Raw genomic sequence first — 26,521 nt, 5'->3', positions numbered from 1 at the left:
CTTGGGCTATTTCTGGAGTTGAACACCAGGTTGTAACGTGTTTTTGGCGTTAAACTCCAACTTATAACCTGTTTCTGGCGCTGGACGCCAGACTACAACATGGAACTGGCGTTGAACGCCAGTTTACGTCATCTATGTTCGCGCAAAGTATGGACTATTATATATTGCTGGAAAGCCCTGGATGTCTACTTTCCAACCCAATTGAGAGAGTGCCAATTGGACTCCTGTAGCTCCAAAAAATCCATTCCGAGTGCAGGGAGGTCAGAATCCAACAGTATCAGCAGTCCTTTTTTCGGCCTAAATCAGATTTTTGCTCAGCTCCCTCAATTTCAGCCAGAAAATACCTGAAATCACAGAAAAATACACAAACTCATAGTAAAGTCCAGAAATGTGATTTTTGCTTAAAAACTAATAAAATTCTATTAAAAACTAATTAAAACATACTAAAATCTACATGAAATTACCCCCAAAAAGCATATAAAATATCTGCTCATCACTCAACTTGTAGGTCATGTTTATTTGTGAGCAACACTCCTGCTCCGGAACCTTCGTTGTTGGCAGCCCAGTCGACGTATAGTTCCCACGTGTAGTGGCGTGCTATTTCTTCTGTCAGTTCTGCGACGAAGTCGGCCAGTATTTGTGCTTTCATTGCTGTTCTAAGTTCATAGTCGATGTCGAACTCAGAGAGCTCGATCGACCATTTGGCTAATCTTCCGGACACTTCTGGGCGTGTTAGAATTTGACGTATAGGCTGATTAGTTTTTACTATGATTTTGTTGCTTTGGAAATAATGTCATAGCCTCCTGGCCGAGATAACCATTGCATATGCTAGTTTTTCCATCGATGAGTATATTAGTTCGGCATTTTGTAACGTTTTGCTTAAAAATATACTGGCTCTTACTTTCCATTTACTTCTGTCATTAGTGTTGAACTTATGGCATTAGTAGTAACAGATAAGTATATTAACAGAGGCTTACCTGGGCTGGGTTTTTGTAGAATCAGAGGAGAGGATAGGGTCGCTCTTAGTTTTTGAAAAGCTGTTTCACAATCTTTGTTCCACTCGAATCTTGTTTGCTTCTTGAGTATGTTGTAGAAGTGTTGTGATTGTGTAGAAATTGAGGGGAGGAATCTGGATAAGGCGGCTAATCTGCCGTTTAACTGTTGAACCTCCTTTACTGTTTGAGGACTTCTCATGTTTATTATTGCTTTGCATTTTTCTGGATTCGCTTCAATGCCCCTACATATTAGCAAAAATCCAAGGAATTTCCCCCCGGTTACTCCGAATGCGCATTTGTCCGGGTTGAGTCGCATGTTGTGTTTTCTGATTTGTTCAAATATTTCTTCCAAGTTGTCCCCATGGTTTTGTTGGTGCTTTGTTTTTACCACCATATCGTCCACGTAAACTTCTAAGTTTCTTCCTATTTGATTTCTGAAGACTTTGTCCATTAAGCGCTGGTAAGTTGCACCTGCATTCTTAAGGCTGAAAGGCATAACTTTATAACAATAATTTCCTAATTCAGTTATGAATGCTGTTTTGTCCTGGTCCTTTGGGTGCATTAGTATTTGGTTATATCCTGAATATGCATCTAAAAAGCTAAGAGTATTGTATTTGGATGCGCTATCAACTAGTTTGTCAATGCAAGGGAGCGGGTATGCATCCTTTGGGCATGCTTTATTTAGATTAGTGAAGTCTACACACATTTGCCATTTACCTGAGAGTTTTCTTACCATAACCACGTTGGAGAGCCATGTTGTAAAGCGGAGCTCCTGAATGAATCCCGCCTCGAGTAGCTTGTGTGTCTCCTCTTGGCAGGCCGACCTTTTTTCATTGCTCAAATTTCGCTTTTTCTGAGCTATAGGTTGGATCTTTGGATCTATCTGTATGTGGCATATTAGGTTGGGATCGATTCCTGGCATATCTGCTGGGGTCCATGTAAAGAGGTCAGCATTCTTTCTGAGAATGCTGATGATGTGCTGCTTGTTTCCTGCAGTGAGTGAGTGACTGATATAAGTAATGTGATCGTTGTTATAGTCTAAATATACCTGTTCTAGGTCGTCCATGGGTGATGGTCTGCTTTGTTAGTTTTCCCGAGGATCTAGCTCAGCTGTTGACGAGACGTTAGCTATTTGAGGAGGCCTTTCTAACAGGTCATGCTCATTGAATTTCGCTAACTTATGCTTTAAGCTCTCATTATAGCATCTGCGAGCCTCTGTTTGATCAGAGTGTATTGTTGCTGTTGCGTCGCTGAATACCTGAAACTTTACACAAAGGTGGACGGTTGAAACTATAGCACAAAAATAATTTAAAGATGGTCTACCCATGATCATGTTATACGGGCTGGGACACTCAACCACTAAGAATTTCACATCTCGTGTATGACAAAGTGGGTGCTATCCCAGTGTTATCTTCAACCATATGCTCTCTAAGACAGACACGCGTTCTCCTGAGAAGCCGACCAATTCTCCCACGTAGGGTTGCATCATATTTGTACTTAATTTCATTTTTATGAATGTGGAGTAGAAGAGCACGTCCGCGTTGCTGCCTGGATCAAGTAATACTTTCCTGACGAGGAGGTCTCCTGCCTGAATGGATATGACCACAGGGTCGTCCAGGTTTGACGTCGGTGCCTGGTAATCGGCTTGTTCGAAGGTAATGCGAGGTGAGGGTAGTTGTGGTGTGCTTGCTTGTGTTGTCTGAACCATCATCATGGTTCTGTAGTTGTGTTTTCTGGCTGAGCTCGTGTTTTCCCCTCCTGCAAATCCTCCTGAGATGCAGTTTATGACTCCTCTTGTTGGTGGTGGCTGGTGCTTGGCTTTTTCGTTTAGTCCTTCCTCTGTCTGTGGGTCGTTTGTGTTTTGCCGAGTTGGTTTCATTCTGTTGCCTATGTATTTGTCGAGATGCCCTTGTCTAGCTAGCCGCTCGAGGAGGTCCTTGGCGATTACACATTCGTCAGTCGTGTGGCCAAATTTCTGACGGAATGCACAGTATTTTGATTTGTCAACGTATCTTTGGTCTTGATAGGCTCCTGCTCGGCTGGGTGGTTTGATGATTTTGGCATTTAAGATTTCTTTGATTATGTCTTCAGTCTTGGTGTTGAATTGGGTGTAGGCATCATATTTGGGTGTCAGTTTGAAAGGCTTTCTGTTATCCCTTTGGTTGGTGGCTCTGCTGTGCTTTTCTTCTTCTCGCCGAGCTTGGGGCTTTTCTGTCCTTCGGGCTTCCCTAAGTTCTTCGATTTCCATTTGCCCTGCTGCCTTCTCGCGGAATTCTTCCAGGGTTTTTGGCTTGGTGACAGCTATCGTCTCTTGGAATTTGCCTGGTCTCAAACCGCTTTTGAGTGCGTGAAGGTGTACGTTGGGATCAAGGTCAGGTATCTCCACTGTTGCCTTTGCGAATCTGGTCATGTAGTCTTTTAGACTCTCGTGCTGTCCTTGTTTGATAGTGCTGAGGTAGTCGGACCCGTGGACATATATTCGGGAAGCTGCAAAATAGTCAATAAAGGACCTCGCCAAGTCTTCGAAGCTTGAGATTGAACCTGCAGGAATCTTGGAAAACAAAAGTAAAGCCGCTCCGTCTAAATAAGTGGGAAAAGAACGACAAAGTACAGGGTCAGAGGCACCGTTAAAGAACATCATGGACTGAAACTTTGTAATATGCACCCGAGGGTCTCCGATTCCTTTGTACGGCTTTAGCCCGGTTGGGAGCATAAACTTCTCTGGCATCTGAACGCTCATGACCTCCTTTGAAAATGGATTGTCGAGCGTGAGTTTTTCTTTGGATGGAGTGACGCCTAGAGACTCAGTTCCCTTATTGTGTGAGCCATTTTCGGCCGAGTTGGGTAGGGGAGTCCTGCAAAACAAAGTAGGGAAAATAGAGTAGAGAAAAGATATGGGGTCAGTTACTTATGAAAGTGGGCCCCACGGTGGGCGCCAATTGTTCTGTCCTGGAGTATGGCTTCCGAGTTATAGCCCATCTTCGGTCAAGTGAGATGATTCTTCGCAACTCGGGACGTTCTCTCCAGAATCAGTGTGAGGTCGGCGTGGAACCTGCAAAAAGGACTCCGACACTTAAGTCAGTAATATTCGTAGTTATAAGTAGTGTTAAAAGAAAAAGAATAAAGATAGATATTTTGAGGGTGGACTGAAATGTTTCTCTTCAGTTCCAGAATGAGAGTAATTCAATTGTCCTTTATAGGGGTTAGGACGCGTCTTATATAGATGGAGAGGTTAAGTGATTTGGCCGTTTCACCGAGCTTTATTAGGAGATCTGTTAGGGAGATCTCCTTTATGTTTAGTCCTCATATCTCGGTACCGTTAGAAGATTCAGCTAAACTCGGTTGGTTGGGGTGACTTATTCAAAACTACGTAAGTTGGCAGAGGCCGGATATCTTGTTTTCCTGGTATGGATGAGGTCAGTCAAAACTCCAATAACCGAATATTTCGGTATGGATCAAGTTGATTGACAGAGGTTTCTTTTCCTAAATCATAGTTTTGAGTTGAGAACCAGATATCAAAACAATTGTTTTGAAAAAAATTAAACCCCTTCTATTATGGGATTTCAGATAGTCCAAGTAAGAAAAAATGAAAAGCTTTTTCAATTTTTTCTTTTCTTTTGCTAAAAGAAATCTATTTCCATATTGAATAGCACTATAAGGCACTAAACCATCACGTTAAATAAGTTCTGTTCCTCTATAAAATCAGTGCTATATATGATTTTGATCATTGTAGTTTTGGTCTAAAGATTTTCAAAAATAAGTAAAATTGGTCTTTACCGCTGTTTCACACCAATAAATACTTATAATTTGAACTATATGTGAGATGACAATATAGACTATTAGATTACTTTTATGTATTTTATTCTAGATCAAAACCCCAATAAAGATTTTACAAGAATCAAAACAAAAGGACCAGATTTTACAGGAATATAAGTAACAAGAGAATGACCACTACTATATGTATGTATGTAAAATCTGCTTAAAGATAATAGAAGGAAACCAGGAAATGAATCAATATGTGACATATCACACTAATACATTACTGTTTTAACTTTCTAAGCAATGTTCCTACTTTGCAATATTTTTACTGGCACAGATACAGAAAGTTCGATATCAAATGTTTGGTAATTAATGACAGTGCAACATCTAATTGTGAAATAGCGAGATGCTATTTTTACAGAAAATAAAGTGCAATGCAATTCAAAGTTCCTTAGCGATGACTTAATCTATATATGTGATGTCTACATAGACAAAGTAGAAAATTGTTGTTCCCTTTTGAAGACAACTGAGTGATCAGTAGTGGTGACTAACAGCACCCTTGTTTAGTTTGTATCTGTGGTGGAGGAATGCAATTTGCCATTTTATTCTTTAATTAATTGGGAAAGTGGTTGTCCATTACTTAGTAAATAATTTCTTACTTTTTTTAATATTAAGTTGACTCTGTAATTATTATGATGATTATTATTGGATGAGGCAGACACATTTGATATTTTGTCTAATAATAAAGAATCAATTATTTAGTTTAATATAATGTAACAACTAATAACCAAGAATTGAAAACAGGGTTCTAAAAATCGAATTAGTTATCTTAGTTATATAATGTAACAACTAATAAGTAATAACCAAGATTTAAAAGTAAAGATTCAATTAGAATTGAATCTAATATAATAAAATAATTATTTATATAAAATAGAATTTTTTGTATTTTATTATTTTAAGATGGTCCTGATTCAATAGGTTTAACGAATTTAGATTTTTTAAATTTTGAATTTTATTTTAGAGAATAAAATATAATTTTTTATCATTTATTTTAAAAGTGAGACCAAAAATAAATATAAAAAAAACTATTTAATGATAGAAAATTACACTTTATTTTTTAAAGTAAAAATTTAAAATTTTGAGGATTTAAATTCAGATTTAATAATTTTTTAATAGATTTTTTTTTACTTTTTTAATTGTCTCGCTTAGATCATTATTTTATTTAAAATTAAATTAAATTAAATTAAATTGAATAATATAAAATATTAAATAATAATTTTTAAATAATATTTGATCTTTTTATATCACGAATATTTAAAATTTATATCAGTTTTTAAATAGATTTTTTTAGTTCTTTTTATTGTCTCGCTTACGATCATTATTTTACTCGAAATCGAATTAATTTAATTTTTAATTTTTAATTAACCTAATTGAACTGGTTGATTTATTCTGGTTCTTAGAACCGTGATTGAGATGAGTTATGCCAACTGCGGAGAAATATGTCTTACAAGCAAGAGAAATGATATGAGAAATATTATATTCTTACTAAGTGGATAGTGGCTATTTTATACACAAATATAATAAGAAATATTACATTGAATTTCAGCCTCGGAAAGGAAAAAGTGGAAATGAATCCTCTCTATTTTTTTTAATACTTGAGAGAATAAAATGTGATCTCTCACTTTTAATTTTATAAGTAGAACCAAAATTAAATAGGAAATAGAAAATAATGAATAATGAAATTAAACACTGAATACCATCCAATTTTTTTTTCTACTAGAAAAGATCCACTCCTGAAAAAAGTAGAGGAATAATTCATGATGTTTGAGGCAGATAGGATTATTATTGCAATTTTGAAATTGATTAAATTTAATTTTGTCGGTTTTCAATAATAGTAAAAAAGAAAACCTTAGAGACTAGTAATATGTTCCTAACGAAAATGGTGGGCATTGTGCTATCCAACATGGTTTTGAACACTTGTCAAAAGCTCCAAAAGAAAGAGTGAGGAAGTGAAGAAACTAAAATAAGAGTTGCAAAAAGAAAAATAAAAAATAAAAATATAATAGTTAGCAAGTGTAGTGTGACGTTGATGACTCAAAAGGCCAAAAAATCAGAATAGTCCAAGATAGTGAACATATTATTGAGGCCATTGATTAGGATTAGAAAATAGGACATATCACATATGAGAAGGGATAAGCCCTACAAAAACAAGGCATGCCAAGTTGTATTTTGTTATCATGTTGTGTATTATAATTATAATTATAATTATAATTATGTAACACTAGCATATGTCATACGCGTCAATTCTTCATATTAGAATCAAATACATGTGAATATATAGATTGGTGACTAGCTAACAACTCATCCTTAATTAGCAATTACTTTTTTCTTTTCTTTTCTATTTTTTAAATATTTGTGTAGATTGTATTGGTCATGTATAATGTATATAAACTATATAAGTAAACTAGACTTTGATTTCAAATACTATTCAAAGGGACTAAGAACAATTTTGAAAATGAAAGATTATGCTAGAAATTTAAGAATCTTCGGGACAATGATTGGCAATATATATATATTGAGCTATGATCATGTGGCAACATGCAGAACAGCCATCAGGTTCCATCATACATCTTATGAAATTAATGCTTCACCAAAAAAAAAAAGGAGGGGAGAGAGGGGGGGGGGGGGGGGGTTCACAAAATAATGTTCACCAAGAAAAGGAATCGTATAGCATTATTTAACAAAATATGATTTCACTTCTGTTCTTTTCATGCAAAGATGAAAATATTAGGGCTCATTGATTCGTGAAAGTTTGTGTTTTTTGTTTTTATTTTTTTTAAATAATTTTATTTTAAATTTTTCGTATTTTAGAAAACACAATTGATTTGTGAAAAGAAGATTTATTTTGAAGTATTAAAAATAATAAAAATAAGTTTGGTTGGTTTATTTTTAAAATATATTTTTAATAGTTTAAAATCATAAAATTATATTTTTATTAAATATATGATTTTCATTATTTAATTTTTTTATTAAATTAACAATTAATTTTTATATGGTAGGTATCAATATGAAATAAATTACTATTTTAGAAAAATTTGTATTTCTTATATATATATATATAGTTAGTTTTATATTTCCTATTGCACTATATAATAATAAAAAAATACTAATTGAAACAAAAAATCGAAACTAAAATTAATTAATTAATATCAAATTTATTGATGTAATAATTTTTTAACAAATAATTTATTAATAAAATAATAAATAAATAAATATTAAAGTTAAAAAAATTTAAAGCAAAAAGCCAATTTCTTGTCAATATTTTTAAGTTTTTATATATTCTTTTTAATTAACAATACTTTAATAATTGATTATCGATTTAAAATTTATTTTTATAACAAAATTATTTTTTTAAATCTGAAAAATAAATGTCAAAAATAAAAAAATTTAATAAATACACGTTAATTTGAAGAGTACATACTCAATACTAAATAAAATAAAAAACTGTCACAAAAAAAAATAAAAAACTTAATAAATACATATTTTAATTCTAATTAGAACTACAAAAATTAAGGCTAAAATAAAAAATCGAAAGACTCAAATGAAATAAAAAAAAATAAATTCATCGTTTCAAAAGATGTATGTATAAATTAAAAATAAATAATGAATATTCCAACAACAAAACGCATAAAAAAAACGGAAAAAAACGAGTGACATACACTGAATGATTAATGAATGTAGCGTACAAAAACATATAAAAACGAGAGATTTAAATCTTTGTTCTAAAACCAGAAACACCGTGTTTTGGTTTAAAATCATTTTCAAAAATTAAAACTGAAAAAATTGAAAACATCAAAATAGTGTTTTTAACTTTGTTCTATTTTCATAAAAACGTTTTCGTTAAAAATATTTTTAAAGTATTTAATCAATTATATTTTTATATTTTATTTTTATTTTTATTAAAAATAAAAAATAAAAATAAAAATAAAAATGCTTAAACCAATAAACCCCTTAACTTTTATTAGACCTTAACATTAAATGAGAGCGTGATGGAGCATTAAAATTTTAAAAATCTCGACTTAACCATCCAAAATGGCCGACATCAATTTTAATGATCGAATATATATATATATATATATATATATATATATATATATATATATATATATATATATATATATGCGTATTTAGTACAATTATATATTAGATATAAATTAAAATCAGCTATTAAAATTAGTAATTAATATAAAATATATGTTAAAATATAAAATTTTAATTAAAAATAAGTTAAATAATATTTATTCGAGTACAAATATACAGTAATTATTTTTGATAGTTAATTTTAGTATATAAATAATATTTTTAATTCTAATATATTTATGTTATGGTAGTTATATAAGTGTGGTTAAAATTGATTTTTTTTATATTTTGATAATATATTTTTTTAGTAACATTTTTTAAAAATTGTTGTTTAACTATAAAAAAGTTTTAATATTAAAAGACCATAATCACCGAAACATAGTCATACTAGAATCTCATACACATACATATGTATGACTATATTATGGTAGTTATGGTGATTATGTTTTGCAAGTATTGTTAAAATTAAAGTTAAAATTCTACTAGGTAGACAATGGGGTACGAACAATGTAAACAATGAGTTACATTCTTTGTTAATTAAAATAAAAGACATTCCATCCCATTTATCCACCACAGCCTTAACTTCTCACCTTTCACCTTTTTCTCTTTTTATTGCAGTCACTTCACTTTTCCTTTTGTGTCACGCCGTCACCAATGCACTTCACTGCCGCCGCTATCATCTGAAGAAGCACCGCGTTGCACCGCCACTGCTCCTTCTTCTCCCATGCATCGCGCGCCACCATTGCACCTTCTTTTTTCCTACGTTGTGCCCCCAACTCTCGACGCCACCGCTGCACCTTCTTCTCTTATGTATCGCGCTGCCCCTATTCTTCTTGTAAGTGGCGTTGCTGCTGTGTGTCTTCTTCTCTGGTCCATGACATCGCACCGTCACCGGGCCAGAGGCCTTGTTCCTCTGTCCTTGTTTTCATGCTGTTGTGTTGTGTATTCGTCACTTCTATCACATACCGTTTTACTTCATTCACCCAAATGGTATGTGACTCAAATAAACATCTACATCTTATTGAAAAGAACCATCCGCATATATAGTAAAATGAACATCTTGCGATGCATGTGCATGCAGAATCAAGTAAAATAGCAGTGGTATACCCAAATAAACATCCACGATAGAATGAAAAGAACCTTCCATACATAGTAAAATGAACATTCGAATTAGTTGATAAGAAACAAATAACAAGACAGCAGCTGTAGAGGCACTGAAATCGCGATACAACAGCGGCGTTAGTAGCACAGGATTACGAGAGAGCGATGGTTGCGACAAAAATTAAAATAAAAAATTTAAAATTATGATTAAACTTAATTAATTCAAAATTTAATTTTTAAAATTAAAATTAATTTCTTTTTTAATTTATTATTTATGCTGTTAAAAAAATATTTTTCTTCTATGTTTTCTCTTAAAATTACATTTTTTTTATATTTTGGTAATATTTTCTTTTAGGCAACACCTTTTAAAAAATATTGTTTAACAATAAAAATCGTTATTTTAATTTTAGTAACAGCATAATCGGGGGTTTAGTCCATGCCACCAGACAATACAAAAATCACATGGCCGTTGAGCTTCCCTTATACCAGAAGTTACTTAGACCCCAAGAAGAGAAAGAGTCAAGTAAGTGCAGAGTCTCACTTTCTTCTTTTTTTTATTATTATTATTATAAGAAAAATATTATTTAAACATTTAAAATTAAAATACAAAAATGTAATTATAAAATTATATGGCACAAAATATAAAGAAAGTCCAACATGAATCTACTCTGTTCACTAATCTAGAGAAACACTCCATCACTAAGCATTAACCAATACTTGTTCCTTTTTATAGTTTCCATGCACCTAACGTGACAAATATTGAAAATCCCCTTCCCCTCAATTCTCCCAAACTCTCTCCTTTAACTTCTTCAAATCTCAATAACTTGATTGATCCTCATACAAAGTAGCAACATTAATCACAAACACAACCCTTTAGAAAAAGGAGAAAATTGTGAATTTCCCATATCATCATGTTAATAAAAATGCATAATAATATAATTAAGGCACCAACAATGATCCTTAGTTTGATCCTTGTTCTTGTTCATGTTCATGCAACCAACGCACTTGAATCAAGAAAGCTTATTGGCGATGAGAAGTGCACACCATGTGGAACAGGGGGAACTGTGTATCCATCACCGCCACCGCCTGCGATTCCTCCGCCTCCGCCGCCGCCATCTCCAAAGAAATCACCCTCCTCATCATACTGCCCTCCACCACCATCATCATTCATATACATAACAGGGCCTCCGGGGAACTTGTACCCGGTGGATGAGAATTTCAACGGAGCAAGCCATATCCACCATAGGAGTAGCTTCATCATCCCTTTTCTGCTGCCCCTTTTTCTTGGATTCATCACCATGTTTGCTTTTTAGTATCATTATTATAGATGAACGAGGTAATTATCACTATCATTCAAATCATTCTCATCCAAACAATACAAGAATTTAATTTTGTGCTCTTCATAGTGTTTTTATAAATTAGCATGAGACTTTTGTATTCGGTATTATACATAGTTTTAATTAATATGCATCTATGTTCTGTTTTTTTTTTCTTAGTGTATCATCATAATTTGTTCAATAAAAATCTACCTTCTGTAATATTATTTTTATTCTTGATGTTCTTCGGGTGATTATCTAAATTTTGTGGTATGATATCGTTTTTTAATTTCGCACAATTTCTCAAAAAGAGCAAGAAGAATGAATTATGATAGATTAGATATGTATTATTTGGCTAAGTAAAAATTATAAAGGTTTGTAGAAGTGTACTTTTTCAAAATTGATTACAATTGTCGGGAACTAGAACTTTAATCTCATCAAATTTTAAATTTAATTGTGAAATTAATAAAATAAAATTACAAAACTAATCAATCTGAATATCAGTCGATCAAATCAAGAGAGAAATAAAGGTCGGTGCTGATCAAAATTTCAGTGGTAGAGCTGTAATTGCAATTGTATAATACACTTTTCGCATCGGAAATTAAATAATGATTTTGATTGGTTGCAACTTGCAAGCTATAATTAATAACTAATTAATAATTAATTATGGATGTGTATGGATCAACCGATCAACCAATCGCCTATAGTAGTAGCAGTTGTTTCCAATTTCTTGAAAGAAAAAAAAAAGGGTCCAATCTTGATGGGTCCACGGTTGGTGCTATGAATGTTTATCAAGATTAATCCTTGTCTTGTGGGTGTATACATGCCGATTTGCCAAACTGTAGATCCCAAAATCAATCAATGAGGGGAATGCTAAACAGCTAAAGCAATATCCCCCGTTGAAGATAAAAACCAAATATGTTTAATAAGAATATTGAATGGATATTTTTTAATTTATGACATGTTTTGATAGATAAAGTCATAAAGTTTGAAGTATATATATTTTTTATTAGTTTAAATTTATGTTTTGATGGATAAAATAGTAAAATTTAAAATATTAAAATTGTTAGAGATATAATTATTTATATTTTTTATTAATTTATTTTTTTGAATAATATTAACTAAATTTTTATATTCAAAAGATTTTGAATTTAATTTTTTGTTGACTTTTAAAAAATATTTTAATATAACAAGAAAAACGATTTTATAAAAAAGACAATATTCTCAAACGTGTGTAAAATTATTTTAATAACTAATTCATAAATACTTTTTATAAATATTTAACGAGTGTGAAATTACGCCTTAATTTAGTAAAATCACTAGTATGAATTTACCTAAATTTGTCAAGGAATTATAACAGGAGAATGAGATTGATTGTTGTTAATTACTTAATTTCTTAACTGGAAAAGTTTCTCAAATCAAGATTAGTAAAGTAACAAAGTGTAATACAAGGCCACGTGTAACTGCGCAATATAATCGTTATCATGTTCTGCGTAGTGGATGAAATCAGAAAGAATGTCAGAGATTCATCGTTTGTGAGATCAAAAGCGTCCCTCGCCAGTGGCCTCAAAACATCAACTTCGGTTACACCAAACTTGCAGAGTGTGGGGACCCCGTTCAGTGAGTGAGTGATGTTTATTTGGGAAAGTTTAATTACCTTAGTATTTCGGATTTTTTATTTCATTATTGATGAAGAGAGTGAGATTTACGAGAATATTAGAGAAAATGGTGTTTAACAGGGGTCTGGGGGCGCGTTCTTTGGGAAGCACAATACGCAAAGTGCGTATTCCCCTACAATACGCAAAACCCGTATTGCGTGCATGGTCGACACGCGTCAAAGAACTGCAAGCCCGTGAATAAGGTGATGTTTGACTGTCTCTCTCTCGTCAATGTACACGAGCTTCCCCAATTTACAAACATTTTCAGAGACAACCACAATTTCAAACGTTCATTTCCTTCTACTCTTTAATACTTCTTCAGTTCTATCCTTCCATGCTTCCCCCTGCAGAGACTTCATCTTCATTTGCCAAATTTATTGTTTCTTCAAGTTTTAACAAGTAAGTTATTTAAATATTATTAATATAATTAGTAGATTAACTGTGTGTTTTTTTTATTTGAAATAGAGATAATGTGATAATAATATATATAGTTATTATTTAAATTAAATAGTATTTATTTATTAGTAGTTAAAAAAATATATAAATAAAAATTATACCTTTATTATATATTTAGATGAATGATGATGATATTAATTAGTAATTATTACTAATTAAATATATTTTAAATTTAAATTTAATATTTTAGTTAGGCTATTTAAATCAGAAAATAAAATATAATTGTGAATTTAATTTATATGTTAGAAAGTTTAAATTTAAATAAATATTTAAATATGTTTCAGTTTTAATTTTATATTAATATTTGAATTTAAATATATTTTGAATTTATGTATATAAATAAATTTGACGTTACTATATTTTAGCTTTGTTTATAAAATTAAATTTAAATTTAAACATATGTAAATATATATTTATAATTTAAATTTAAATATATTTTAAATTTAAATATGTATTTAAATTTGACTTTAAATTTACGTTGGTTCTGATTATAAATTTAAATTTGAATTTGAATATATTTAAAATTTAAATTTATATTTAAATCTACCTTAAAATCTGACTGTAAATATATTTTGGCTTTAATTAAATATTTAAATTTAAATTTAAATAAAATTTGAAAGTATGAAAATACATATTTATAATTTAAAATTATATATTTTTTGAAATAAAATACAGTCCAAAAAATGTCGTTAATTACATTTTGGTTGGTTTTCGGTATTTATTTAAAATTGAGTAAATATATATTTTAATAATTTAAATTTAGATATAAATTAAACATGTTTCAAATTTAACTATATATCTAACTTTGAATTTGAATATATTTATAGTCATAATATATATTTAAATTGAAAATATTTTTAATTGTTAATTTAATATGTATTTAAATATATATTTAAGTTTGATATAAAATATTTTTTAATTTAAATATATTTTAAATATGTTACAGATATTTGATATTTTTATAAATATCTAAATATAATAAATTTAAATAAGAGTTAATTTTTTAAATTCAAATTTAATTTAAATATGAATATTTAAATTCAGACTAATAAAGTTTATATAATATATTTTTTTCAGGAAAAAATAAACGCAGAATATGGTTCGTGACGTTACGCGTCCTGAAGATCATATTGTTGAATATCTGGATCGTCCACCATATGTAATTATTTTTTATCTTTGTTCATTTATTATTATTATTGTTCTTATTGTTGTTGTTGTTTTTGTTTTTGATACTCATTATATTTCTTATTTTGTTTCAGAATTCAAGAGATTTGGGATCAAGATATCTCCACCAAGATGTGTATGATCCCCGAGTTGAAATCGAGTTACGGGATAGTGGATTTTATCACATATCTCAGATACTAGGAAAACTTACTTTGCACAATGCACTTATCAATGCCTTGATTGAAAGATGGCGCCCGGAAACTCACACATTCCACCTTCCATACGGTGAATGCACGATTACCTTGGAAGATGTTGCAATGATTTTTGGACTCCCCACGGATGGTTTACCGGTGTCAGGATTGACAGATAGCAGTAGTAGTAGCCTCGAAAATGAATTCATGATACAATTTGCGACAGTACCTACTGCAGCTGATCACAAAGGAAGCGGTGTCAAACTTGCATGGCTCCGCACCCTAAAGCGGCGCATGCAGTTGGATACCGCCTTGGGCAGGCAAATGTACGTAAAGATTCATATATTATTGTTGTTCGGCACAAATTTATTTTGTGACAAGTCCGGAATGACAATCCACTGGAAGTTCTTGCCTTTGCTCCGTAATTTTGCTGAGATTAGGGACTTTAGTTGGGGTTCAGCTTGCCTGGCACATTTGTATAGGACACTATGTCGGGCATCACGTTATAATTGTAAAGATGTGGATGGTCCATTGGCGCTGCTTTGTGTATGGGCTTGGGAACGGTTACCGTTCCTAGCACCTGTGCGATCGCAACCAAGCTTTCCGCTTGCGTGCAGGTAAGGTTACTAATGTTAATATAACATGTTACTATGAATTATTTAGTATGCATTGTTCAAATATATGATTTACATGTATAGGTTTAGTATAATATAGTTTCATTTTATTTTAGCTGGATTGCTTGGAGCTCGCAATTTCATGGCTATAAAAAGTGGACCATCTCGCATATTAGGCAGTTAATAGATGATATTCCTGCAGATGGGGTAAGTTTTTTTATTACATTTGTTAGTTTTATTATTATTGTGCATTGTTTTGTAGTTATGTTTATACGTTTGTTTTGTTATGCGATTGCAGTTTGTGTGGAACCCGTACAGCCATGAACGTATGGAAAACATTGTAGTTCCTAATGAAATCTTGCAACATCGCTTAATGTGGAGTGCAACTGTGCCACTGATATCATTTGAGTGCATTGAATGGCATGCATCAGATAGGGTCAAAAGACAATTTGGTTTACAGCAGGAAGTTCCTAGTCAACCGATGGTGCTTGCAGAAGCTCACAACATGGTCCTGACTGGACCAAAGAACAAAGATTGGAGAGATGAGCATTATGCATACATTATGATGTGGACAAACCGTTTGACCTCTGTTCTGGTCGGTGATCCCGTAGTGCACTATGAAGCATCTGAAGCGTATATGCAATGGTATAATGACGAATATGGAGCTCACCTGCATTTAAATGGTTATGTTCCACAGCCACAGCCACAGCCACAGCCACAGCCACAGCCTCAGCCACAGCCTCAACCACAGCCAGAGCCACAACCACAGCCTATGATGCACCCATACCAGTACCCGTACACACAACCGTACACTGAGCCTGGAGTCTCATTCTTTAGTCAGTTATTTGATGACTCACATTCATTACAGATGCCACCATATCAAGCATATTATCGACCTGCCATGTCACAGCAGAGGGACACAGCTGAGCAATCTTCAAATCGTCAGTTGTATCGGTGGGCACCTGAAACAGACACGTCGCAATGGGTAAATGAGTTGTTGGACCCTCAACTGCAAGTGCAACAATTTCAGCCGCAACCTCCTGAAATTAACGAGCAGGCTCCGCAGTGTAGTAGACAATCACCTCAAATTGTTTGTGGTCGGTCATCTGTTGATTCGCAAGTACGACGTCGTAGCCCCTCTCCACGCTCTGGAGCTAGAAGGTCTATTGACTCGATTCAGAGTGATTCGATCCAGAGTGTCGCCAGAGGGATTGGGTTTAGTAATGCTGTTGATTTTCCTCAGGTGCAGGCACCCATGGCTGAAGATGATAATGTTGGCGAGGATGATAGTGATAGTGACAGCGATGGTGATGACGATGCAGGTAATAATATACTATTGTATTCATTACTATGGTTTATTAGTGTATGATTGTGATATATTTTTGTATTCGTTATTGGGATATATTAGTGTTTTCTTGTGATATATTTATTATTGTGATATATTTATTATTGTGATTTTTATGTCATATAGGTGGTGCGGTAGGTGCGGATATGGCGGATACTCCAGATATTCATGGTAAAGGGTATAATCTGAGGATTGAGCCAACACGTAGAAGTGCAAGTAGATATACCCCTTCCACAATCAAGAAGGCAGTTAAAAAATGTACTAAATTTGTGAAAAAGACATTTAGCAAATAATTGTTATTTATCTTTTAATTTAAGACCACAATTGTAATTGTTATGAATTTTATAAATTCACATCAAATTCGAACACACAGGGATTTCATAAAGTAGTATTTAATACAATTGATGTAGTATTTAAATCCAATTCCTAATGAAGGAAAAACCAAATGCACTAAGACATAGGTGCAGATCCACCAGCACTAGGCCCTGCACGATGGGGGCATCTACTTCGACTGTGGCCTTCGCCTCCACAAAGCCTACAACGCCTAGGACCACGCATATCACGCATATCCATTTCATTCAAGAAGCGGGTTATTTTGGGACGCCCTTTGGAAACCCGCTTTAAGTGCGGATTAGGTATGTGTCTTGGTCCTTGATACACCGGCCATGTTGCTGGATTTCCTAATGGCTTAAACCGTGCTCTATACACCTTTCTTATCTCATCCATCCTATAGACCTCATGAACGTATTGTTGCCAATCAAGTCGTTGGTTCGCACAACACGCAAAGACATGGCGACATGGGATTCGATCTGTCTGAAACTCACCACAATCACAATACCGTTGACGGAGATTCACAGCATACTCGATACCAATGGGCATCTCACGTACCTCAAAGATCTCATTTTGCCTGTCAAATAGGTTAACCTGTATGTTTCCTGCTGCTTGCTGATTTGATTGCAGTTTGTTGCTAGCATATTCAGAAAATACATGTCCTGCATTCCTTCGAACCTCAGCCTCAGCCCTCTTCCTAGTGAACAACTCATTTAGCCTATAAAAAGTTGCCTTCACAAGTGACGTGATAGGAAGATTTCGAGCTCCCTTCAGTACTCCGTTGATGCACTCCACTAGGTTTGTGGTCATATGACCCCAACGGTATCCATTATCAAATGCCAAAGCAAATTGCTGTCGTGGAATTCGATCAAGCCATCGCGTGTAAGCCTCACCACGTTCACGTAATCTTGCATACTGCACATTAAATTCATGCACAGTCCTACAATAGCCTGTAAATAACCAACAAAACAAAATCAATAAAATGGATGCTATATGCCTGGTAAAAACAAATACGCCTTAGTTTCACAATAATCTACGTACCCATATTGACTATCAGCTTCTGTAAATACGGTGCCTTGAAATTCCTCAAAAAGTTGGATGCTATGTGCCTAACACAAAACATTCGGATAGCTCTTGGAGGTTCCCATGATCCATTACTACGAGCTATTGCTGAGGTAATAGAGTCGTGACGATCAGAGATAAGCCCAACACCATCTCGAGTCACCACATGTGTGCGTAAATGAGTAAGAAAGAAGTGCCATGCATCAGAAGTCTCACCCTCAACAACGGCAAATGCAAGAGGCACAATATTGCCATTGCCATCCTGAGAAACTGCAACTAGTAGAGCTCCTTTATATTTCCCGTACAGATGTGTCCCATCCACCTGTACGATTGGCTTGCAGCTCCTAAATGCTCTGATGCAAGGATAAAAGCTCCAAAATACCCGCGTCAGTATCCTTACATCATGGACTACCTCATCCCCTTGGTATGCTGGTGCAGTTTCAATCTCGACTGCTGCTGATGGATCTTTTTGTACCATTGCTTCAAACCACGACGGCAAAGCTTCATAAGAAGCTTCCCAACCACCAAAAATGTTTGCAATTGTCTTTTGCTTCGCGAGCCATGCTTTGCGGTAACTTGTCGTATAATTGAATTTTGACTGCACTTCAGCAATTATTGATTTCACTTTCAAAGATGGATCAGCTTCAACCAATGGCTTTATCACCTCTGCAATCATGTCTGAATTTAGCTTGGCATGATCTTGAGAAATTCTAGTTCTAGTGCATGTGTGACTACCATTGTATCGCCTTACAACCCAACAAAACTTTCTCTTAATAAGACTAGCTCTAATAAGCCAATCGCAACTTCTTCCGTATTGTACACACTTAGCATAAAAAGTCGTTGGCTCAGATTCACACACCCGGTAATCCACTCCCCTGCGAATGGTATAATCTTTAATTGCTGCAATAACAGTCTCTCTAGAACTAAATTCCATGCCAACAACAAATTCACCGTCCGAAACAACAACAGGATCTACAGCAATAACAACAACAAATAATTCTAACTATTGCTTTACAATTCAATAATAATAATAATAATAATAATAATAATAATAATAATAATAATAATAATAATAATAATAATAATAATAATAACTGCTTACTTGAATTGATATATTCAGGAAATTCTGGTGCATTCATAGCGTCTACATCCAAGGCGTGCATGAAAGAAGGCTCTCTAGATGGATATTGGCTCGCCAGTGCATTTGCCACATCTGCTACGTTAGACTCAACTATTATATCATCTTCACCCACTTCTTCAGTTGGACCAACAATATGGTAGGTGCCCTCAAATTCCTCTTCGCTTTCACTGTTATAAACAGTCCAGTCGATGTTAGCCTCCGGTAAATCAACCTCAACTAATTCTTCAAACTCAACATACAATTCGAGAATAGACACTTGTGCTCGTGTTTGTTGGTAGATCGAAAACATTCCTTGCATACTTCCTTCGTCAACCACACTCATCATTTGAAACTGAACGAAACCACCGAACACTAAAACAGGCTGTCTATAAAAAATATTAACGACTCTCTTTAATACTTGATTATCACCACATTGACAAAGTATACTCTTAAATTCCTCGTATGTTATTGCAAAAGGAATAACAATATCACGTGGATTCTCACAAACAAAACTCACACCTTCAGATGTTTGGGGAAAGATTTGACCATTATAATACATTTTCAAACTAATACCTCTCTCCATTTTTATACTCTTACATTCTCAAAAAAAATAAAACACTCTCACACTCAATCAACCTAATACCGTTCCTCCTTTTATAGTACTTCAATTATAATTTTTTATTTACGAAAATACAATACGCAATTTGCGGATTAACAATACGCAATTTGTGTTTTTGCAATTCGCAGTCTGTGGATTGACAATACGCAGTCTGTGTATTGACAATACGCAGACTGTGTATTGTCCCTTTAATATTAAAACACACAATACGCAGACTGTGTATTGTCCCTTAAATATTATAAAATTACAATCCGCCCTTTGCGTATTGTCCTCATGGCTGTGGCAGGCAGAATCTGCTCCTGACAATTCGCAGAGTGCGAATTGTCCCGCCGCCAATAATTTTGCAAAACATCCTCACTTCCAATATTGAGGCATTACACCAGGTTTTTTACAATAACTAAAAAAATGAACCTAGTATTTCATGGTATATATTTGTTTGGGTAAAAAACTTAAATAAGTCAAGGAGAGCTCCAAATTACCCAAATCAGCCAAATCAAAAATCAACACCAGAATCCACCAGGAGGAATTATTATATAATTCGAATTAATAAGATTCGAATTACACTATCAAGTAATTCGAATTGATATAATTCGAATTATGTGCATGCAATGATTTAACGTAATTCGAATTGAATTAATTCGAATTACTAGGGAGGAAACAAAATAACGTAATTCGAAACAACTTGTTTCGAATTATACTTAACTAATTCGAATTTAGTTAATTCGAATTACTAGGTTAGCTTGTGATACAACATAATTCGAAACAATTTGTTTCGAATTATATATATATAGTGCGAACCAGAGCTGTATATATATGCTGTGAACTCATGATGCTCTCAACAAAGAGGGGAGATGGCTAGTGAGGAGAGTTTCCTAGTTCTGGTACATTACAGAGGGTCGATTAAGAGAAAAACTCGGTCCGGCGTGAAGTTCACTGATAAGGATCCCCTATGTATTATCGTGACGCCAACAACCACCTACGATGCTCTTGTTAGCTCTGTGCTGGAGAAGCTTGGTCTTGAAGGAGTTAAAAGGGTCAAGAAGTTTTTCTACCGCATTCCAACAGCGGTGCTCCATGACACCGTGAAGTTTGATTGTTCCACAATCGGTAGTGACGAGGACTTGCAGGTTATGTTTCTTTGTCGTAGGCAGTTTCCCGAGGTAAGGACACCAGAGTTGTTGGCAAAGTTGGTTGATGTGGTATCTAGCTCGGGTGGTTCGAACCGGAATGCCAATACTATAGCCGCGGTTGCCGGCTCGAGCTCGAGACCTGCTGTTGCTTCATCCTCTGCTCCTGTGTATGAGCCACCGATGCAGCCTGTTGCGTCCCCTTCGTTTGCCGTTGATCTGAGCGGCAATGTTGGAGACGAGGTTCGGTATGGGGAACATATTCCCACCGAGGTACATTGTCCCACACCGGCTGGTGTAGGTGATGGTTTGTTTGAGGATCCAGATGACGATGACGTGGAGCCGGATATGATTGCTGATGAAAGCGGCGATGATGTTGGAACTACTGTTCCGAGAAGGGCTACAGGTGGATCTAGTTCTGGCACACAGCAGTATCCACCCCATTTTTTCTCGTTGGACCTGGATGCCATGCGGCAGAACGAAAATGCTCTGCAGCCCTCAGGATATGGCACTAGAGATACCGAGGGGTCTGCCGGTATGAACGAGTTCCAGGTTGGCCAACAATTTCAGGATAAAGATGAGGCGCTGTTGAGTGTGAAGACGTACAGTATCCGCCGAGGGGTCCAGTACAAGGTCGTTGAGTCTGACTACCGCAGGTATGTGGGAAAGTGTTCTGAGTTTGGGAATGGTTGCACATGGCTGATTCGGTTGAGTCTCCGACAGCGGAAGGGTATCTGGGAAGTGAAGCGATACAACGGACCGCATACATGTCTCGCCAGCTCCATCTCCAGCGACCATAGGAGTCTGGACTACCATATCATATCCACTTTCATTATGCCGATGGTTAGGGCTGATGCAGCTGTGAACATCAAGGTGCTTCAAAATGCCACGGCCGCACACTTTGGGTTCAGGCCAACGTACAGGAGGGTATGGATGGCGAAGCAGAAGGCCGTTGCCGTCATATATGGGGACTGGGACGAGTCGTACAATGAGCTCCCTAGGTGGGTTTTAGGAGTTCAGCTGACGATGCCTGGCACTGTAGCCGTCATCAGGACTTGCCCTGTTCTAGTTGGGGGACAGGTTGACGAGTCTCAGATTTATTTTCATAGGCTGTTCTGGACTTTCCCCCCTTGTATTCAGGCATTCCGTCATTGCAAGCCTTTGGTCAGTATTGATGGCACCCATCTATATGGGAAGTATGGGGGAACGTTGCTAGTCGCCATTGCACAGGACGGAAACTCGAACATCCTCCCCGTGGCATTTGCACTAGTTGAGGGTGAGAATGCTGAGTCATGGTCTTTCTTTCTTTCCCACCTCCGTGAGCACGTGACACCTCAGCCGGGTCTGTTAGTTATTTCAGATAGGCATAACGGCATCAAGGCAGCCCTCGAGGCCCCGGATGGGGGATGGCTACCCCCGGCTGCGTACCAGGCGTTCTGCATTCGACACGTTGCAGCGAATTTTGCCTTGACGTTCAAGGGAAAAGATGCCCGGAGGCTTCTTGTTAACGCCGCATATGCCAAGACCGAAGTGGAGTTCGACTACTGGTTTGACATTCTGCGCTCTGAGAATCCGGCAATGTGTGACTGGGCGAACCGAATTGAGTATTCGTTGTGGACACAGTACTGTGATGAGGGTCGGAGGTTCGGGCACATGACGACCAATATTTCAGAATGTGTCAACTCAATCCTGAAGGGGGTAAGAAATCTCCCTGTTTGCTCGCTGGTAAAGGCCACACACGGAATGCTAGCTGAGCTATTTGTCCGTAAGGGTAGGGAGGCCGAGGCTCAGATTGGTACTGGACAACAATTCAGTCAATACCTAGCAAAGTGTATCGAGGCCAACCTGAAGACAGCCAGGTGCTTCACGGTGACTGTTTACGTCAGGGATAACTCGGAGTACACCGTTGCTGAGACGACTCCGACAGGTTCATTCTCTCTTGGTACGTACAGGGTCTCATTAGGGTCTAACTGGGTCGTGGACGTCATCCATAGCCCGATCCACCCAGTTCCACTCACGCTGGCTACGACGTGTCCCAACTCGTGCTCTCCGCTCAATACGACGTCTGTCAGGAACATCCTCGACCCGGTCCATATCTGGAAGTCGGCCTGCACCCCTCTGCGTCACCTCATCTGGAATAGGAATACCTCTCGGATCCCCCAATAACATCTCCGGCGACAAAAACCTCTTTCTGTGCTGATACCACCATGTCAAGAAATCATGTGACGGACCGGGGTCAGGCACGATGTCAAACTGTAGAATGTGCTCCGCACGCTCCTGCTAGTGAAGATGCCACTCAGCGTACTGTGCCGGGAACCAATGGTCACCTCCTCTCCCGTCCTTCGACATCAAGAAGTCGATGTTCAGGTCGGGAGACGGTGTGGGCTGAACGCCGCCAAACTGAGGTAAAACTCTATCAACCTGATGCCACTCGACAACCGCAAAATAAATCAGGGACATCCTGCACCGCCATAACATCGTATGCCGAGGCTCCAAGACCTCCGGATGGACAACCTGTATGACATCGAGTGCGCTATAGGGCATCCATATGAACTGAAAAAAATCAAAATAAAAACGTTTGTACGCTTATGTTAGACACTATAAACTGAAACAATGACTTCAGATACACATATGTTCTGCGTACTTACCTGCCGAGGCTGTAACAAGTCGATCTTCATGCGAGCCATCTGTACCCGAGGTCCCTTGTTGCTAATCCCAGGATTGTAACCAGACCATCTGCGTACGAGAAACATAAAAATTGGTTGCATAATCGAAAATAAATACAAGAAGAATATATAGTACAAAACAATAACGGTACCTCGAGGCAAAGGGCCAGCTAATCTCATCATACCCAGATGGTCTAAAAGTGGGAAACCTCCAGAAGATCCAAGACTGTAGTAACTGTAAAGGGCCTGCTAACTTCACCACATGTCTGTTGGCGACTCGGCACATGCACCTGTACAACCATGCTAGTGCCGCCGACCCCCAACTGTAGCGACCCATCTCCTCAAGTCGAGCAACATAAGGTAGCCATCTGATGTGTATACGATTGCCGGACTTGTCGGCAAACAGCTGCGTGCCCAATAACATCATGATATAGGCCCGGGCAAAGCGCCTAACTGTCTCCTCATCAGCCCCGTCTGGACACTCTGCAAATGTCTCCTGAAACCAGGTGCAGTTGACTGCGAATTTCTGCACCTGGTTCTCGGGAGGTAAAACACCGAGCAACTCATGGAACCACTGCCAAGCAGGTCTCCCACCCTCAATGTAAAGGTAGAAGTCTGTCAGGCAGCCACTAACGTAATCCCCGTCGACTGGCAACCCCAGCTGGTATGCGACGTCCTGAAGCGTGATGGTGCACTCTCCGAATGGCATGTGGAAGGTGTGCGTCTCAGGCCGCCACCTCTCGACGAATGCGCTGACTAGGGGCTCGTCTAGTCGGAACCATCTGTCGTTCAGTCTCGCAAGATGGTACAATCCGGCCATCTGCAAGTACGGAACGTACCTCTCATCAAGACGCATCCCCTACTGCCGCCTAACGCTGGATATGCAACAACGAGGCTGGCCAGTACATAAACCGCATAATTAGAACATATGCACAAACCGCTAACATATACAATATATTTCATAAGGAACCAGAAAATAAATCGTGATGGGTAAAAGATATATGAAACAAACGACCAACATTTTATACACAAACCGCTCACTCAAACCACGTGCAAATACCATTAACAAAAACAGATGCATTTTCACATTTATCATAAACCACTACCATTAACCGCTAACTATCACTGAAACCACTATCCAAAACCGTTAACAAAAACCGAGTACAAAAATCACTAACAAAAACCACTGGCCTAAACCGCTTGCTTAAACCGCTAACACTAAAATAAACCGCTATAAAAAACCATTAACAAAAACCACTGTCCTACACCACCAACCTAAACCACGACCCCAAACCGCTAACCATCACTAAAACCACTATCCAAAACCATTAACACAAACCGCTTACAAAAAACAATTTCAAATACCACTAAAAAAAACTACTGGCCTAAACCACTTGCTTACACCGCTAACACTTAAATAAACCGCTATAAAAAACCATTAACAAAAACCACTAGCCTACACCACTATCCTAAACCACTATCCTAAACCACTAATAGTAATATAAACCATTATCAAAAACCATTAACAAATAACGTTATCATAAACCGCTTTCATAAACCACTAACCTCGTCGTTGATCACACCGGCGATATGAGCTACTCCATCCAAACGATACAGCCTTCCCGGATCGTCCCCCATCGACAAAAAAAGCCGCTCTGGTCTTACTCGTACCGAACGTTAGTCTTTTTCTCTGGGATTTGGTGGGGTTGAAGAATGAGAAAGTGATTCGAATGAACTTGGTTCGAACTCCTTTTATAGCCGAAACCCTTGTAATTCGAATCAACTTGATTCGAATTACTATGCATATCTATTTTCACCTAATTCGAATCAACTAGATTCGAACTTCTCTAAAGTGCACTTCTCCTAGTAATTCGAATTAACTAAATTCGAATTAGTTAGGTATAATTCGAGACGAGTTGTTTCGAATTACTTCATGTTGTTGCATGTGTATAATTCGAATTATATCAATTCGAATTACGTGAGAGTATAATTCGAATCTTATTGATTCGAATTATATAATAATTCGTCATGGTGGATTCAGGTATGGATTTTTGATTTGGCTGATTTGGGTAATTTGGAGCTCTCCTTGGCTTATTTGGGTTTTTTACCCTATTTGTTTAGAGTAATTGGTCAAATTAATTATTAAAAAAAATTATTTTTAAATTAATTTTAGAATTTTTTAAAATTAAATTTGTTTTTTAAAATTTTAAATTAATTATATTAGTCTTTTCATCATTTTATTTGTCGATAGAGTAAAAATTTGTTAATGTAATATATTAAATGATATTCTAATACATACTTAAAAGTTTTAATTAATTATTAATATAATAAATTTATAAAATTAGATTAAATTAAAACTTAATTAGGAAGAAAACTTGAGGAATTGAAATTTTTTAATTTAGAGTTGATTTTATCTAATTTCATAAACTAATCATGTTAATAGTCAATTAAAACTTCTAAGTGTATATTGAGATGTCACTTAATGTGTCATATTAACAAATTTTGACACCATTAACAAACAAATAACGAATGATTAACATGACTAATTTAAAATCTTTAAATGACGAATTTGATTTGAAAAATCTTTCAAAAACCAATTTAAAAAATGAATGATTTTTTAAGGGCTAATTTAATCATTTACTTTATTTGATGAGTCCTTAAAAAATAGGTTTTTAGCTGTTTATGTGGATAATTATCGACAGAAATTTTTAACCAATTAATGAAAAAACAAATATAATTGATTATAAATTTTTAAAAAATTAATTTAATTAAAAAAATTATTTAAAAATAAATAAATAATTAATCTATTTTTTAGAAATTAATTTAATTATTAACTCATTTTTTTGTTTTAAGTTTTA

General features: G+C 35.7%; 3 protein-coding genes across 3 annotated transcripts; 1 reads left to right on the top strand and 2 right to left on the bottom strand.

Annotated features, from left to right (window-relative positions):
- Positions 1–17,189: 17,189 nt before the first annotated feature.
- LOC130974973 (uncharacterized) lies at positions 17,190–19,834 on the bottom strand. Its single transcript, XM_057899806.1, has 3 exons — positions 19,234–19,834; positions 18,111–19,103; positions 17,190–18,019 (listed from the first exon to the last, which is right to left on the bottom strand). The coding sequence occupies exons 1-3, from the start codon at positions 19,832–19,834 to the stop codon at positions 17,190–17,192; spliced, it is 2,424 nt and encodes an 807-aa protein (XP_057755789.1).
- An 887-nt stretch (positions 19,835–20,721) lies between these two features.
- On the top strand, positions 20,722–23,163 carry LOC130974972 (uncharacterized). The gene has a single exon (XM_057899805.1). It carries the CDS (start codon positions 20,722–20,724, stop codon positions 23,161–23,163), a length of 2,442 nt encoding a protein of 813 aa, XP_057755788.1.
- A 114-nt stretch (positions 23,164–23,277) lies between these two features.
- Positions 23,278–24,519, bottom strand: LOC130974971 (protein MAIN-LIKE 1-like). Its single transcript, XM_057899804.1, has 3 exons — positions 23,816–24,519; positions 23,646–23,733; positions 23,278–23,550 (listed from the first exon to the last, which is right to left on the bottom strand). Exons 1-3 carry the CDS (start codon positions 24,517–24,519, stop codon positions 23,278–23,280), a joined length of 1,065 nt encoding a protein of 354 aa, XP_057755787.1.
- Positions 24,520–26,521: the final 2,002 nt, after the last annotated feature.

Source organism: Arachis stenosperma, chromosome 4, assembly GCF_014773155.1.
Source record: "Arachis stenosperma cultivar V10309 chromosome 4, arast.V10309.gnm1.PFL2, whole genome shotgun sequence".
Taxonomy (NCBI): Eukaryota; Viridiplantae; Streptophyta; class Magnoliopsida; order Fabales; family Fabaceae; genus Arachis; species Arachis stenosperma.
Note: the sequence above shows the minus strand (reverse complement) of the source record. Positions and strands in the feature narration are given on the sequence as shown.